Source organism: Hypanus sabinus, chromosome 30 (genome assembly GCF_030144855.1).
Source record: "Hypanus sabinus isolate sHypSab1 chromosome 30, sHypSab1.hap1, whole genome shotgun sequence".
NCBI classification, from domain to species: Eukaryota; Metazoa; Chordata; class Chondrichthyes; order Myliobatiformes; family Dasyatidae; genus Hypanus; species Hypanus sabinus.
The window spans coordinates 27,414,996-27,431,608 of NC_082735.1; the positions used below are offsets into that span (position 1 = coordinate 27,414,996).

The window sequence follows — 16,613 nt, forward strand, 5'->3', positions numbered from 1 at the left end:
CCGCCGCTGATGGCTACGGCGGCTGGCCATCGGGATAGCCTCCTGTATGTGTGGGATAGAAGGTCGGGACGCCGGTTTTTGGTCGATACTGGGGCTGAGATCAGCGTTTTACCTCCGACGAGTTACGACACCCGCAGCAGGGCACCGGGTCCCCCCGAGGGCCGTGAATGGCAGCACAGTAAGGACCTATGGCACCCGTCAGGTGCAGCTACAGTTCGGCTCCAGCCAGTTCACGTGGGACTTCACACTGGCCGCCGTAGCCCAACCGCTTCTGGGTGCGGATTTTTTGCGGGCTCACAGCCTACTGGTTGACCTGCCCAGGAAGAGACTGGTACACGCCGAGACCTTTCAGACGTTCTCCCTGGGTGCAGCCCAGTTGCCGGCCCCTCACCTCGGCTCCATCACGCTGTCCGACAACGATTTCACCAGGGTCCTGGCAGATTTCCCATCGGTTCTGGCACCGCAGTTCACAGCGCCCATGCCCAGGCACGGCGTACAGCACCACATCCCGACCCAGGGACCACCCCTCCACGCCCGCGCTCGGCGGCTTCCCCCGGACAAGCTCCGACTGGCGAAGGAGGAGTTCCAGAGGATGGAGGAATTGGGGATCATCCGGCGGTCCGACAGCCCATGGGCCTCCCCCCTGCGGCGACTACCGCAGGCTGAACGAGGCTACCACACCGGACCGCTACCCTGTGCCGCACATTCAGGACTTTGCAGCAAACCTGCACGGCGCATGGATCTTCTCCAAGGTAGACCTCGTCCGAGGGTACCATCAAATCCCGATGCATCCTGACGACGTCCCCAAAACGGCTCTCATCACCCCGTTTGGCCTTTTCGAGTTCCTCCGCAAGCCGTTCGGCCTGAAGAATGCCGCACAGATGTTCCAGTGGTTAATGGACGCGGTGGGACGGGACCTGGACTTCGCGTTCATCTATTTGGATGACATCCTCATAGCCAGCAGCAGTCATCAGGAGCATCTGTCCCACCTCCGTCAACTCTGCGCCCGACTGAGTGAGTACGGTCTTACAATCAACCCTGCCAAATGCCAGTTCGGACTCGATACCATTGACTTCCTGGGCCACAGGATTACTAAAGACGGGGCAACCGCTCTGCCCGCTAAGGTAGATGTGGTCCGCCTCTTTCCCCGACCCACCACGATCAAAGGCCTTCAGGAATTCGTAGGTATGGTCAATTTCTACCGCCGCTTCCTCCCTTCAGCTGCCCGGATCATGCGCCCCTGCTCGCCCTGATGTCGGGTCCGAGCAAGGACATTACCTGGGACGAGGAGTCCGCCGCCGCTTTCGTTCAAACGAAGGAAGCTTTGGCGAATGCCGCAATGCTAGTACATCCCAGAATGGACGCCCCTACCGCCCTCACAGTGGACGCATCAAACACGGCAGTCGGTGGGGTGCTGGAGCAACTCATCGCAGGTCGCTGGCAACCCCTGGCATTTTTCAGCAAACACTTGCGGCCACCCGAGCTCAAATACAGTGCTTTTGACCGGGAACTGTTGGCGCTCTACCTGGCAATCCGGCATTTCAGGTACTTCCTAGAAGGTTGGCCCTTCACCGCGTTCACGGACCACAAACCGCTTACCTTTGCGTTTACGAAAGCGTCCGACCCCTGGTCATCCCGCCAGCAATGCCACCTGTCCTACATCTCTGAATACACGACGGATGTCCGGCACGTCTCGGGTAAGGACAATGTCGTGGCGGATGCGCTCTCTCGCCCTACCGTTCATGCCCTTTCCCAAGGGGTAGACTTTGAGGCACTGGCAGAGGCGCAGCAGGCGGATGAGGAGATTCCGAGTTACAGAACCGCAGTTTGCAGCTCCAGGACCTCCCCGTGGGCCCGGGTGAGAGGACCCTACTCTGTGACGTCGCCACCGGCCAGCCCCGAGCCGTCGTCCCGACAGCCTGGCCGCGCCGCGTTTTCCACTCCATTCATAACTTGGCGCATCCCTCCATCTGGACAACTGTCCGGATGGTTTCCAGCAGGTTCGTTTGGCACGGACTCCGCAAACAGGTCAGTGAATGGGCCAAAACGTGCATGCACTGCCAGACAGCCAAGGTGCAGCGGCACAGCAAAGCCCCACCGCAGCAGTTCCATCCCGCCCACCGGCGTTTCCACCACATTCATGTGGATATTGTGGGCCCCCTGCCAGTGTCGCACGGAGCGTGGCACCTCCTGACTATTGTGGACCGGTTCACAAGATGGCCAGAGGCGGTCCCGCTCACCGACACCACCTCCGAATCTTGCGCCCGAGCCCTGATCGCCACCTGGATATCTCGCTTTGGTGTACCAGCCCACATTACCTCCGACAGAGGCGCCCAGTTCACCTCCAGCCTGTGGTCAGCTATGGCCAGCCTTTTGGGGACTCAGCTGCACCACACCACTGCCTACCACCCACAGTCGAACGGGCTAGTGGAGCGTTTCCACCGTCACCTGAAGTCGGCCCTCATGGCCTGCCTGTGAGGAGCCAACTGGGCGGACGAGCTTCCCTGGGTCCTACTCGGCATCCGCACAGCGCCCAAGGACGACCTGCACGCCTCGTCGGCCGAGTTGGTATACGGCACGCCCCTGGTCGTCCCCGGGGAGTTCCTACCAGCCCCAAGGGGGCAAGAGGAAGATCCCGCAGCAGTCCTGGGCAGACTACGCGAGAAGCTCGGTAACCTGGCCCCCATACCCACTTCACAGCACGGGCGGCACCCGACCTGCGTACCCAAAGACCTACAGAACTGTAAGTTTGTGTTTGTACGAAGGGGCGGGCATCGGCCACCGCTGCAGCGGCCATACGAGAGGCCGTTTATGGTGCTCCGGAACAACGGGTCCACGTTCGTGCTGGACGTTGGGGGGAAAGAGGAGGTTTTCACGGTGGACCGCCTCAAACTGGCCCATGTGGACCTGGCGCAACTGGCCGAGTTTCCGGCACCTCGGCGCAGAGGCCGACCTCCCAAGCAGGTTCTGGCCCAGACTGTGGACATTGGGGGGTGTATCGCCGGTTCTGGGGGGGGATTATGTGGCGACCCATTTCCTGGCACATCCGAACCGACTCACAGTTAGATAGCCTATGGGGGTTTGCAAGCACAGAGCTTTGGAGCCTCTGTGCTACGGGGGGCAGGTTGAGGGAGGCTTAAAAGTGAGGCTGAAGATTTCGAATAAAGTTTTTTCCTTCGACTGCAGTTACCAACTCCGTGTCGTAATTTTAGCGCTGCGTGTAGCACACTGCTACAATGGCATTTTTACAAGTAGTAGGATGGGACAAGGTGTAGTCCAGATAGCTGTGAGAGTCCGTGGATTTGTAAGACATAGTTATTTTGTTTACTTGCAGTCATACTATCTCCTAATGACTTATTTTCAGATGAATTTTTAAATATGCATTTATGGTGATAATTCAGATTTTCATGTTTACGAACTAAATACCAATCTTGGGACCTTCAAAGAAAGCATCAATGCTGGCTATATTAGGCATGATACTGTCCGAGGACTCAATCTTGTCAAATACTGCTGGTGTGGATCAGGTAACATAGCCCAGAATTTAATGTTGTTAATTATTCAATTAATAATAACTTGGATTAACTTTATCTGAGCTAAAAAGAATCAGATGCAATACAAAAAGTCTTCGTCTCTTTTCATACATCAAACTACTGCCACGATTAAAGTTAGTGATAATCCAGAACTTTTTATTCAACGTCTTTTCAAAGGTTACAAGGCAGGTGCTGAACAGAAATCTAGAATACTCACCCTCTCTCGCCCAATAGGTAATGGATTTGCAGTGTACATATTTCTTTTCCCATCATAACCTGGCTGTCGATCTCCAAAAATCTGCATCTTGAAGTGCCGTACCATTGTATCGACTACTTCTCTGAAGAGAAATAAATTTCACAGAAAATTTTAAGCTTAAAAGTCAAACTGTACAGATTAAGGACCCTTTTCATTATTAACTGGTGGCAATAATATGTCCTCAAAATCATGGAATAATCTAAAATTTATCTCCACAAATGCCAGGGAATGCAAATGTAAGCAAAAGAACACGATCCCATTTCTAAATATACTTCATCCCAAATAATCCTATTTGGGTTAGCAATAGGATGTCAGGATTTACAAACAGAACTTGTATGCACCATTTAATTCAAATCTAAAACAAATTATAACCATAATCAAGTTTAAAAAAAGATTTTTTTTTGCAAAATTATAATAAGTGCTGGCAGAAAAATGAAATGATAATTCAACATTTTAGTTTCAATGAAGAGGCTCACTAAGAAGTTAGTTTTCTACTGAAATACATTTATTGTGTTAAAATCTGAGAAACTTAATGGAAAAGTTGTAAAGCAAAGAATCTCATCTTGCAAGGTTACAAATAATAAGTACCATACCCTGCTCTCCCCCCCCCCCCCCACACGCAGATTCTGCATAATGATCTTTTAATAATGGATTAGAATATTCTCATTATACCCATCTAACTAGGGTCAAGGGCATGTCTACCTACTCCCATCAAGAAAGTGTCCAGCTCTCACCTGTTGACCCTGCGGGGACGTTTCTCTGGTTTGATATCCACTTCATAATGGTAAACATCAATTTTGGGGATTTGAACTTGAAAATGATTGGCCAACAGCCGAATTGGCTTCCCTACTGTACCAAGTCCTGGCCTGCGAGGAGGTTGAAACAAGTTGGTTGTTGCAGGAGGTCCTGCAAATCAAGACAGACAGGTTCAGATTAAATCATTAAATTGTATTAAATGCAACAGAGCACACAGCTCCAATAGCCACACATTTATGCTTATTAAGTATCCAACAAAAGTGGTATACAAAACACATTCCTTTGAGGAGGAAATATCAACCCCTCCTCCATATTCCCCAGCTTTATGCACCATGCTCAAAAGTGGAATAGAAGTTGATCTTGCACCAGAACATGTTTTCACTAATTTATCACTCTTGCTAAATATTATTTAAATTATCTCAGAAAGCAGTTTAAGCAAAAAAGGAAAATACAAAAGAAAACTGAAAACACTTATGGTTACCAGAAGTAAATTCCCACAATAGCAAATGAACAGCTTAGCGGTACATCAATCAAAGGTGTACATAAAACAGCAGATCATATTCAAGGCTTGAACTAATTTAATAGGTACTCTTTAATAAGTTGCTCTTGGATGGTTTCCTGATACAACCTTTGATGTTTCTTCGCCTCTTCAGCTCAGGGGAAGCAAAGACAAAGAGCACCCCATTGGAATAAATAATTGCCAATAAGAATGGATCACATCAGACCACCTCTTCCCAGACTTAGTAATATATATTTCAGATTATTTGGAGTGGGTGGAGTGGGAAGAAAACAGTTGAACAGTTGAATTGAATTGACAATTATTTACATCTGTCATATACATGAATAAAATCTTTACGTTATTTCTCTGTTTAAATATGCAACACACACACACACATATATATTTATATGATACAGGGTCGGTGGGAGGGGAGAAAGAGCTGAGGATTTTTTTGATAAGCCAAGTAGGATAACTAGATCTGTATAGAAATCTTACTTTGTTCTAGATTACAGATCCAAACTTCAAAATGAGAATCTAAATCTCAAGATCTAATCCCACTGCTTAAGACTCACTACATGGCCAATAATTTACTTGTATTCTTTCAGGTTATCATTGAAAAGTAGAGAGTCTGGCAAAAGTTGTCTCACTGAATCTCCTCAGTCAATAACACAGATAAGAATTTTGTTACAATTGTCTTTTAGTAAACTTCCAAGAAATTTAGAAACTGCTGGCACACAGTCCAACCATAATAATCATGAAATATAGAAATGCACAAAAATTAATTGGTAACTGTAAACTGCTTAAAGAAAGATGGAAAACTTCCGATTTTATATGAGAAAATTACTCATCTTCCATGGAAATCAAGAAATACTGTTTTTACAGAAAACAGGATTTCTTGATTTTGCCAAGCTTCTTATGAAGGATGAGTAAATGAAGAACAAGCCAACAAAGAACATATCCAACACAACTACTTAGTTCTTAGTAATGTGATTAAGATTATGATGGGGAATACAAGGGAAAATATGAAGATCAAATAACTAAGTGTCAATTAAAACTTCTCGGACAGATGCTTCATATAACACCAAAAAGATGACAACAACTGGTGCTTAATGGAATCAAGTGGTCTGTGATAACAGTGATTATCAGGCTGGTGCTTGAGTTTTCTCTTGAAGCCCACAAGATGAGCTAGTAATTTAATTGGTTATTGTGGATTAACCCCCACTATATTGTTAAGTAACGTGAGGGCTCGGGGTGCGCTGCCCAGGAGAGAAACAAAAGATACGTCAATATGCATGTGAAAGAGAACAAATTCTTGGAGAACAGCAAAGTAAGAGGAGGAAAGGGGCAGATGGGAATACACCGGTGGAACTGACACAGGCTTGAATTTGTCAAATATCCTTCATACATATTAAAGGAAAGTGATGCTTAGAGTACACCCTTCATATTCAAGTTCCTACCAATACTAAGAGGTAAAAGTAAACATATTATCAAACCTTTATATTCAAAATCATTCCAATTGGAAAGATGACAAAACTTCTCAGAATTAAGCTACTTTACAATAAAATTTAATCTTCCCTTGCTGATTTCATTGATACTATTTCATCCAACAGCTTGCAGTCAAAGGAATATTCTAATTTATGTCACCCTGTACAGAATTTACGAATCAGACTAGAAGCTACTGCCGTAAGGACTCTTAATTATAAACGTAACTCTTAACAATTATCTTTTCAGTTCTTAATTCGGACTTAAAAGTTCCAAAAGGTCTTTTATCGAGTACTTTCATAATCTTCCTCTTGACTAGGGTTTATTTCCTTTCGGTCCCTTGCTTTCAGCTCCCTTTTTTTTTCTGGTAGTAGGCATTATTATCCTCTGTTGCTAAGTGTATTCACAGTCTGGGAGTTTGATTGTCCTGATTTATATTCTCCATATTGTGTTGTGGTTGGTCTGGAGTTTTTTTTTGTGTTGTGGGGCTTGGGGAGGATACTAAGTTTACTTGTCTTCAATTTAGGTGCTTTTTTTTTAAATTCTCTTTCTTTGTATCATATTGTCATTGTATGCTTAATTTTACACTGTATTAATGTTCCTCATTGTGATTTGGGATTTTTAAATTTGTAAAATGTATAAAAAAATTAATAAAAATAAAAAAAAACAAAACAATTATCTTGCATTTGTCCAACTTGGAATGTTAACGTGAGCATATACTGTATATCACACAGGCCTCTGAAGATATGTGAGAGCACAATGATATTCTTGCCCTAAGTATTTTGCCCATAATAAACATGCTGAAGACTAGACTTCTAAAGCTTATACAGGTTTCTCCTGCTATCTGAAGATAGAGCATTCCTATGAAACTGTTTGTAAGCTGTAATGTCATAAAGCAAAGAAGCAATTACCATTAATTTATATGGGAAAATTTTTTGAGTGTTCCCAGACCCAATAAGTAACCTACCAATCATACCAAATAACACAGAAAGCCCAACATAACACGAACATATAGTAAAAGCAGGAATGACATGATAAATATACAGCCTATATAAAGCAGTGTAGTGGTGCGCTCAAGGTGCTACTAAAGAAACACACGGAGGCAGAGAGAGCTGAACTTGGAATGACTTTACTGATTCAAACTCGCGCGCTTAAATCCCCCCTCCCATGGGTCCCTGCGACTAGCAGGGCAGACGTGATGTCAGACTGTCCCTGGAGGGTCCGCCCCAAGCGGGCTGCGTGTCTGCCTGCAGGTCCCGATGGTGGTTCCAGCCCTGTGTGTGTGGACCGCCACCCCACCAGAAACGTCCATCGGGGTAGTGGCGGCCCAGTCCGTGTGGCTTGTCTGGGTGGCTGGCCTCGCTGGCGCAATGCAGGTACCCTCATTGGTTGCTCAATGTCCAAGTGCGCCGGTTTGAGGCGGTCCACTGTAAAAATCTCTTCCTGGCCACCCACCTCCACGACACACGTGTGTGTCGGATCACCCTGAAGGATCCCTCATACGGCCGTTGTAGAGGTGACCTGTGCATGCCCCTGCCAATAAAAACATACTCAGTCTCGGAGGTCTTTAGGGGTGAAGGATAGTGTGGGACCATACCTGGAGGTCGGGACCGGTGCTAGAGTCCCCACCTTGTCCCACAGCCTTGTTAGCACCGCTGCTGGAGTTTCATCTGAACCTCCGGCCTCTGGCACAAACTCGCCTGGGACCGTCAGGGGGGTGCTGTAGACCAATTCCGCTGAGGTGCCCAGGTCCACCTCGGGGGCTGTCCGGATGCCCAGTAGGACCCAGGCAAGCTCGTCTGTCCAGTTGGGGCCCCTGAGGCATGCCATCAGGGTCGACTTGAGATGCCAGTGGAATCACTCTACCAAACCGGTGGACTGCGGATGGTACGCTGTGGTGTGATGCAGCTGGGTGCCCAGGAGCTGCACCAGGGCTGTCCACAAAGCAGACGTGAACTGCCCCCCTCTGTCAGAGGTGATGTCCGTAGGGAGGACAAACCTGGTGATTCAGTTTGCAATGAGCGCCCTGGTGCAGGACATCAGTGGATGTGTCTGCAAGCAGTATGGCTTCTGGCCATCTGGTGAACCTGTCTACCATGGTAAAGATATACCTGGCGCCCCGGGAGACTGGCAGGGGTCCGACGATGTCCACGAGGATGTGTTGGAACCTCCCTTGCATTGGCTGGAACAGCTGGAGAGGAGCCTTCACGTGCCGCTGGACTTTGGCGGTCTGGCAGTGTATGCAGGTCCTGGCCCAGTGTCTGACCTGTTTGCACAAACTGTGCCAGACGAATCTGTCCGCTACCAGCTTGATGGACGCCCGGATGGATGGGTGGGCCAGGTCATGCAGAGTATTGAACACCCGGCACCTCCAGGCCACTGGAACCATAAGTCAGGGTTTGCGTCACACAGGAGTCGATCCACTGCCGGGCCAATGGAGACATCCTCCAACTGGAGCCCCGAAACGCCAGTGCGGTAAGCTGGAACCTCGGGGTCCGACCATTGTGCTTCTACCAGTGCTGCGTAGTCTATGCCTGTGGATGATATGCCTAATGAGTGGAGGCAGGAGCGAGACAGTGTGTCGGTGATGACATTGTGCTTCCCTGCGATGTGGCGGACGTCCGTGGTGAATTCCGAAATAAAGGACAGGTGCCTCTGCTGCTGAGCCGACCATGGGTCTGATACCTTGGCCAGTGCAAAGGTGAGGGGCTTGTGGTCCGTATACACGGTGAACTCCCTTCCCTCAAGGAAGTACCGGAAATGCCAGATAGCCAGGTAGAGCTCTAGCAACTCTGTCGAAGGCGCTGTACTTTACCCCTGGTGGCTGTAGGTGCTGGCTGAAGAAAGCGAGTGATCACCACTGGTCCTCAATGAGCTGCTCCAGAACTTCGCCAACTGCCGTGTCAGAAGCGTCGATTGTGAGTGCATCGATTCTTGGGTGCACTAGGAGGGCCACCTCCTTGGTCTGCTCGAAATCCTCCGTGGACTCCGCATCCCATGTCACTTCTTTGGTCTTGCCGGCCATCAGATGGAACAAGGGTCTCATGATGCGGGCCGCTGGCGGCATGAACCGATGATAAAAGTTGACCATCCCTATGAACTCCTGCAGGCCCTTGACCATGCTGGGTTGGGGAACTGGTGGATGGCCTGGACCTTGTCCGGTAGGGAAACTGCGCCATGTCAGTTGACTCTGTGGCCCAAGAAGTCGATCTCTGTCAGCCCGAACTGGCACTTTGCCAGATTGATTGCCAGCCCGTGGTCGCTCAGGTGTTGGCAGAGCTGGCACAAATGTGCCATGTGCTCTGGTGCAAACTGCTGGCCACCAGGATATCGTCCAAGTAAATGAAAACGAAATCCAGGCTGCATCCCACTGAGTCCATGAGCCTTTGGAAAGTTTAGGCTACATACTTGAGACTGAAAGACATCCTCAGAAATTCGAACAAGCTGAATGGGGTGATGAGGACTGTCTTGGGCACGTTGTCGGGGTGCACTGGGATCTGTTGGTACCCCCTGACCAGGTCGATTTTGGAGAAGATGGTCGCTCTGTGCAGGTTCGCCGAGAAGTCCTGGAGGTGGGATATCGGGAATCTGTCGGTGGTTGTGGCGTCGTTGAGCCGTCTGTAGTCTCCGCAGGTCCTCCATCCTCCTGCGGATTTGGGCACCATGTGCAGCGGGGATGCCCAGGGGCTGTCTGAGCGGCGTACGATTCCCATCTCTTCCATCTTATGGAACTCCTCCTTGGCGAGGTGGAGCTTGTTGGGTGGGAGCCTGTGAGCTCGTGCTTGCAGCGGCGGGCCTTGCGTGGGGATGTGGTGCTGTACGCCGTGCTTGGGGTTGGCCGTGGAGAACTGCAGGGTGACTATGGAGGGGAATTCCGCCAACACCCTGGCGAATTCGTTACCCGAGAGAGTCACGGAATCCAGGTGGAGGGCCGGCAGCTTGGCTTCTCTGAGTTGGAAAGTCTGGAACGTCTCAGTGTGGACAAAACGCCGGCCTTTCAAGTCGACCAAGCGGCAGTTGGCTCGTAATAAGTCTGCCCCTAGTAATGGCTCTGACACTGCTGCCAACAAAGTCCAAGTGAAACTGCTGGACCCGAAATGCAGTGCGATAGTTCACAGGCCATATGTTCGTATACTGGTACCATTTGTGGCAGTGAGTTCAGGGCCTGGGACTGCGTTACAAGTGTCCATATTCGGGGGGGGGGGGGGGGGGTGTTGGAGGACGTCGACTTCGGCCCTGGTGTCTACCAGGAAGCGCCGCCTGGAGTGCCGGTCCCAGAGGTACAGGAGGCTGTCTTGGTGGCTAGCCGTCATAGCCATTAGCAATGGCTGGCTCCGGTATTTCCTGGAAAAGCATATGGTGGACGGCAGCGGCACGCGCCTCAGCCCCATCTTTGGTGATAGAAACACCACTGTTCCAAACTGTCAACTTTCCCCCCCGTGGGTCTCGGCAGCTTTGGTTGCAGGGCCTGGGCTTTGGGGCACGCGATCGTGGCTAGGCCGATGGAGGCTGCTCCACGTTGCTTGCTCTGCCAAAGGGCGTCTGCTTTAGCTGCGACTCTGCGCAGGTTGCGAGGAGGCAGATGTCCTCTGGCATTTGCTCGAGGAACAACTGTTCGAATAGAAGACACAGCTTATGGCCGTCCATGAGCGCCAGCATATCATTCATGAGCTCGGATGGTGAGCGGTCGTCCATGTGGAGGAGCCGTGCAGCCCGTTCACAACGGGGGAGTCCGAAAGTATGGATCAGGAGCGCCATAAGTTTAGTGTACTTACCCTCCATTGGTGGCTGGCATAGGAAGTCGATGATCCAGCCTGCTGTCTCCTGGTCGAGCACAATGACCACCTAGTAATACCGCGTAGCATCGGCTGTAATGTCTCTGATATTGAACTGGGCCTCAGCCTGCTCGAATCAAACATGGGGCCGAGTGGCCCAGAAAGTCGGAAGCTTCAGAGCGACCACACTGTGTGAATTGTTCGGATTCATGGCTGGTTGCAGAGTTGCTGGTTCCAGATTCCATCTGGAGCGTTGAGGTCACCAATGTAGTGGCGTGCAAGGCGCTACTAAAGAAACAAACGGAGTCAGACAGAGCTGAACTCGGAATGGCTTTATTGATTCAAACTCGCGCGCTTAAATCCCCCCTTCCCATGGGTCCCTGTGAAGGTCCGCCCCGAGCGGGCCGCGCATCTGCCTGCAGGTCCCGATGGCGGAGGTTCAAGCCCTGTGTGTGCGGACCACCACAGTAGAAATATTTTATGTATGGTGTAGTTACACCTATCAAAAGCGGGAAGACAGTCAGCTGAAATCGATTTGGAGCAAAAACCATACACGCATGCGCATACAACTGCCCGCACAAGGCTTCACGGTCATGGTAGTCTTTCTCAGGGTAAACACATGTATAAAGCGGGCATCTTTTTCCTCGTAAAAGCAAAAATCCTCTTTGGTTAGCGAAATCAGGTACTAATATAGGTCTTTCGTAACACTGAGCTGCCATAAAGCGAATGTTCAAAAAATGGGGGCCACCTGTATTCTGCAATTTCTTTAAAAAAAAACATACAAAAATAAAAAGCATTCCAATCTGCAATAACATTACGGGATAGTAGCAGAAAGGCAGAATTAATTTTATGATTAACTAGGTACAGCTTTCATGAAAGGTATGTACCAAAACCATTGCTTTTCCATAATACTTAAAGATTAATGAAGAAATCCAAGTTTACAGATAGTTTGGAGAGACAATGAATTATGCAGATAAAAACAATGAGGTGCAAAGGAAGAAAGATCAAGAGTGCAAAATTATGACAAAAAGGTATTTAATGTCAGCATTTTGGTAAAATACAGTTGTTTCTAAATGGTATGAGGAGCTGAAGGTGTAAACCAATGACTAAATTCTACTGCTAAATTAGAAAAAGAGAATTTTGTTGTTTATTACATATAATTCAAAGTGCTTCAGGTGCACAGAACCTCGATCAGACTTTCTGCAAAAGTACAGTTGTCCCTCCTTTTCCGCAGGGTTCCGGGACCCTCTGCGGAAACCAAAAATCGCAGATGCTCAAGTCAGTGGACTTTAGGTCCCAGCGGAGCTCAGGACCTGCCACCAGCAGTGTTTCTTTTCCGGAAAATGATCACGATTGAAAATAAAGTGGAAATAATAAAGCGATCGAAAGGTGGTGAAATGCCATCGGTCATTGGAAAAGCGTTAGGCTACAGTCGGTCAAATGTCAAAACAATTTTGAAGGACAAAGTGAGAATAATGGAGCATGTGAAGGCCCTGCCCTGAAGAAAGCTACAATTATTACTAAGCAACGCAGTGGTTTAATCATTGAAATACATAATTTCTTAAGTGTTTTATATGCATGGAAAGGTAAAATATATACTATATACTAAGACAAACGTTTGACTAACTGATGTTAAATAACACCAGATGTACCTGTTCTGACTTAGAGAACTTGTTTTTTTTCCCCGATTCCCGATCCACGGTAACCAATGCACATCCTCCCGTATACTTTAAATCATCTCCAGATTACTTATAATACCTAATACAAAGTAAATGCTATGTAAATAATTGTTATACTGTATTGTTTAGGGAATAATGACAAGAAAAAAGGTCTGTACATGCTTAAACAACAACTGCTGGAGAGAGAACTTCCGGGTTTTCCTGATCCGCAGCTGGTTAAATCAGCACATGCGAAACCCACGGATAAGGAGGGCCGACTGTGTACTATTTTTGAGCACTATTTTAATCTTAGCTACATTGCACTTGGATGTGGTGCTATTTAGAGCATTACATAAATGTAGGTTAAAACAGTGATCTGCAAAGGATACAGCAGAAACAATTTCCCTGAAATCAAGTTGAATGAAAATGACTAAATTATGTGCATCTTTCCTATCCTTGTACTGATGCAAGGACTTCCATGCTCTTTCTCCCATGTTCATACTCCCACAAGATAGCATTAAACCCATCAAAAGAACATCATCTCATAATTCATCTAGACAAGCTGATGCAGAAATTTTAAAGAATTTATTACTTATATGATGCAAAATGCACTCATTTGTGTAAAAACTTAATTGTTTTCAAATTCAATGGAAAAAAAAACTTCAGGAATTGGAAGAAACATTTGCATTGCAAACTATTAATGTCAAAATATTTTGGTAAATTGGTCTAAGTGGTAAAAAGTAACTCTCTCAGAAAACAATTTACTTTAGGCACTCCAGTTAAGATACTACTATTATAAAAATGTCCTCCTCTCTTTGTAATACTATCAGTTCAGGTTTTAAAACAATTCCTTTATCCGTTTTACAAAGGCAATTACAGTAAAACACGTTTTCATTCATACACATCTGACAAGAAAATCCAAACAGTAAAGAAAATGCCTTAAATGCTTAATTACTTGACTCTGCTAAAATATGCTACCTGGAATACTGACCCATGCCCCCTTGATCCATATTATGTATTTGCCCTTCATTATCCAGATTCTTTATATTGAAAACCAGAGAGAAACAATTATTCTGAAATATTCCAGAAATCTTATATAAATTTTGAATACCTTTTTCTATTAAATAATTACTTATTTTCAGAAAACAGCTCTTCATTAAGATTTCAAAGACTCAGCTACTTTTCAACTTTTAAAGTCCCCTTGGAATCTGCATTTTATCCTACTGATCTACAAGGCTTCTTTCACCAAAGTTATTCCATTTTTTTTGGACAAAGAACACTAATCATGAACCCAATTGATACAATCAAGCATTACATAATATTAGAATATTTCCCAACAGCTAGTTCCTAAAAGCATAATATTTCTTACACTTTTTCAAAATTTTACCATCTTATTTGTTAGAAGATGTGTAAAAAAAACTTAAGACTGTTTGCTGTTAACTTAAATAATTTCCTTTTATTGAAGTCAAACTTTTAGTGGAAAAATCAATCAGCTTCTTTATTTCATTTCCGTCAATTTCAACAGTTCTTCATAACATCACAAAAGTAACCAGGCATGCAAAAGAATGGACAAAGTTAAATGTCTGTAGAGCTTGATAAGTTATGGACAGTCAGAATATAAGCAGCATCAGGTCCAGGTGCTCTTACATGGGTGATCCTTTACAGCAAGAGGTACTGACAGATTATTTTATGACGGGGGGGGGGGGGGGGGTGCAGGGTGACTGCAGCGCTAAACATGATTCTGCTCTCACAATTGCAACATGGGTTATTAGATAATGGAGAGAAAGGCTTGCAGTACTTCCCCCATAACATTAACACAAGCAGTATTATGGAAAGAAGTTATTAAATACTGTATGTTATATTCTCTATCTACATAGCTCAGTAAGAGACATTGCTCAGTAAAACCTCCACTAGTAACAATACCAATGTGGAAATATTAATTAATTCAGTAGAGATTTTAAAAGGGGATTCCTCTTATTGAATTATTTTACAGCTATTAAAAACAAGCAAAAGGTCAAGTATCCTGCACCTGACACCCCAAAACCATTAAAAAATTTAAGAAGCTAATTTGGGAGCATAAATGAAGAATCCTCTCTTATTTGGACACTCGAATAAATGCCAACCAAAAATTGATTCTTGGTATTTTCCAGAAGGTGATGATGAGAAAACCAAATAAGATCACTCTGGTTGGTCATCACCCTGTCCCACTACAGTTCAGTCATTGCTCCTATCATCAGTGCAACATGCATAAAATGCACTACAGTACTTTGTAATGGGTTCTTCAGCAGCATTTCTCAAATTTACTATCAGCAACAAAAAGATCCATAACCTGCAAGTTCACCTCAATCTCAAAGTTGAAGTATGCACCTTCACCTCAAAAACCATAGCAGCTGCTCACTATCTCATTTACATTCTAGTAAAATGTATAAAATATAATAAAAACATGCAGCTTGATGTCTCAACATCATTACATTTAGGTGGGCCTAACACATTACTGACAAACTTGCTTCCAGAGGCATCTGTTTAAAAAACCTATCCCCTAAATGTTCAGAAACAAATTAATATGAAAATTAAGTTACAATCAGAATTGAATAGTACAGCAAGACTGGATTTCAATTCATTAGACACTTGCATCAGCATAGAGGAAAATCCTGATGATGGGTTCTACTTAAACTGGGTTGGGGATCAGTTTGTTGATGAACCGAGTAACTGGAGACTGTCAAAGAGGCCATAAACCAGGGGTTCCCAACCTGGGGTTCATGGCATAAAAAAGGTTGGGAATCTGTGCCTGAAACCAATCAAGTTAAAGATGATGGGCTAGGAGAAGGGGTTCAGATGCAAGAAGAATCATATATTTAATGAGAAAGATCAAGACCATAGAACAAGGTCACAATTTTGGCAAGAAACAGAGTGGTAAAACTGTTACATAAACTACTGGTAGAAATGGGGCATCAATGGATTTGATTTTATAGGTATCAAGGTGAATGGTTATTGCTATGACAATAAACAATGACAAAGTTAATTATATGGGAAAATCTATCCATTAAAGAATTTAGCATCAATTGGTGAAGTTGAGTGGGAAAATATGGAATGACACGAGACAAAAAGCATTTTTGGTGGAAAGTGTATTGATTAAGAATTAAATTTATAGCAAAAGTCGACAATAATCATGAGAATTTTAATCGCCATGCAGACTGGGCACACCAAATGGACAGAAGTAGTTTGGAAGACCAGACTCTAACATTTGACATCAAAAGAATGAGTACTTTATGTACATGTTATTACTGCGTACAGAGGAGTAGTTAAATAACAGAAATAAAGATGCTTCCAGATTGCCAAGTGGTTACCAGCCGTTTTAATAAACAAGATAAAAAGACCCAGTACTGGCTGCCCCCAGGTTATCATCATCTGACTTACAGTCACTCATACATATGAAAGAGTACATACATCATTGCTCTGACATATGGCAGAGCTCTCTCTACTTTTAGCAATTGTTTTTCCTCATCGGCCTTGCATATTTTTAATACTATTCATTGCAATACAGCGGAGGTACGTTTAACATATTTTATGTATTTTCAGCCTTGTGAACAAAAAATCAAGTTAAGGATGCCTGTAAAAACTGAACCCTTTTGTTACCTGGGGATGGGCTGGATATTG

At 45.7% G+C, this 16,613-nt stretch overlaps 1 protein-coding gene across 2 annotated transcripts in view; it reads right to left on the reverse strand.

The window, feature by feature from the left end:
- LOC132383486 (protein argonaute-4) overlaps nucleotides 1-16,613 on the reverse strand; it is an 86,229-nt gene that overhangs the window by 60,122 nt on the left and 9,494 nt on the right. For both annotated transcript variants that reach the window (XM_059954487.1, XM_059954486.1), the window contains exons 2-3: nucleotides 4,521-4,692; nucleotides 3,748-3,868 (exon numbers count right to left, since the gene is read on the reverse strand). In XM_059954487.1, coding sequence (XP_059810470.1) covers nucleotides 3,748-3,868; nucleotides 4,521-4,692 — 293 coding nt within the window. The remainder of the gene's footprint in view (nucleotides 1-3,747; nucleotides 3,869-4,520; nucleotides 4,693-16,613) is intronic.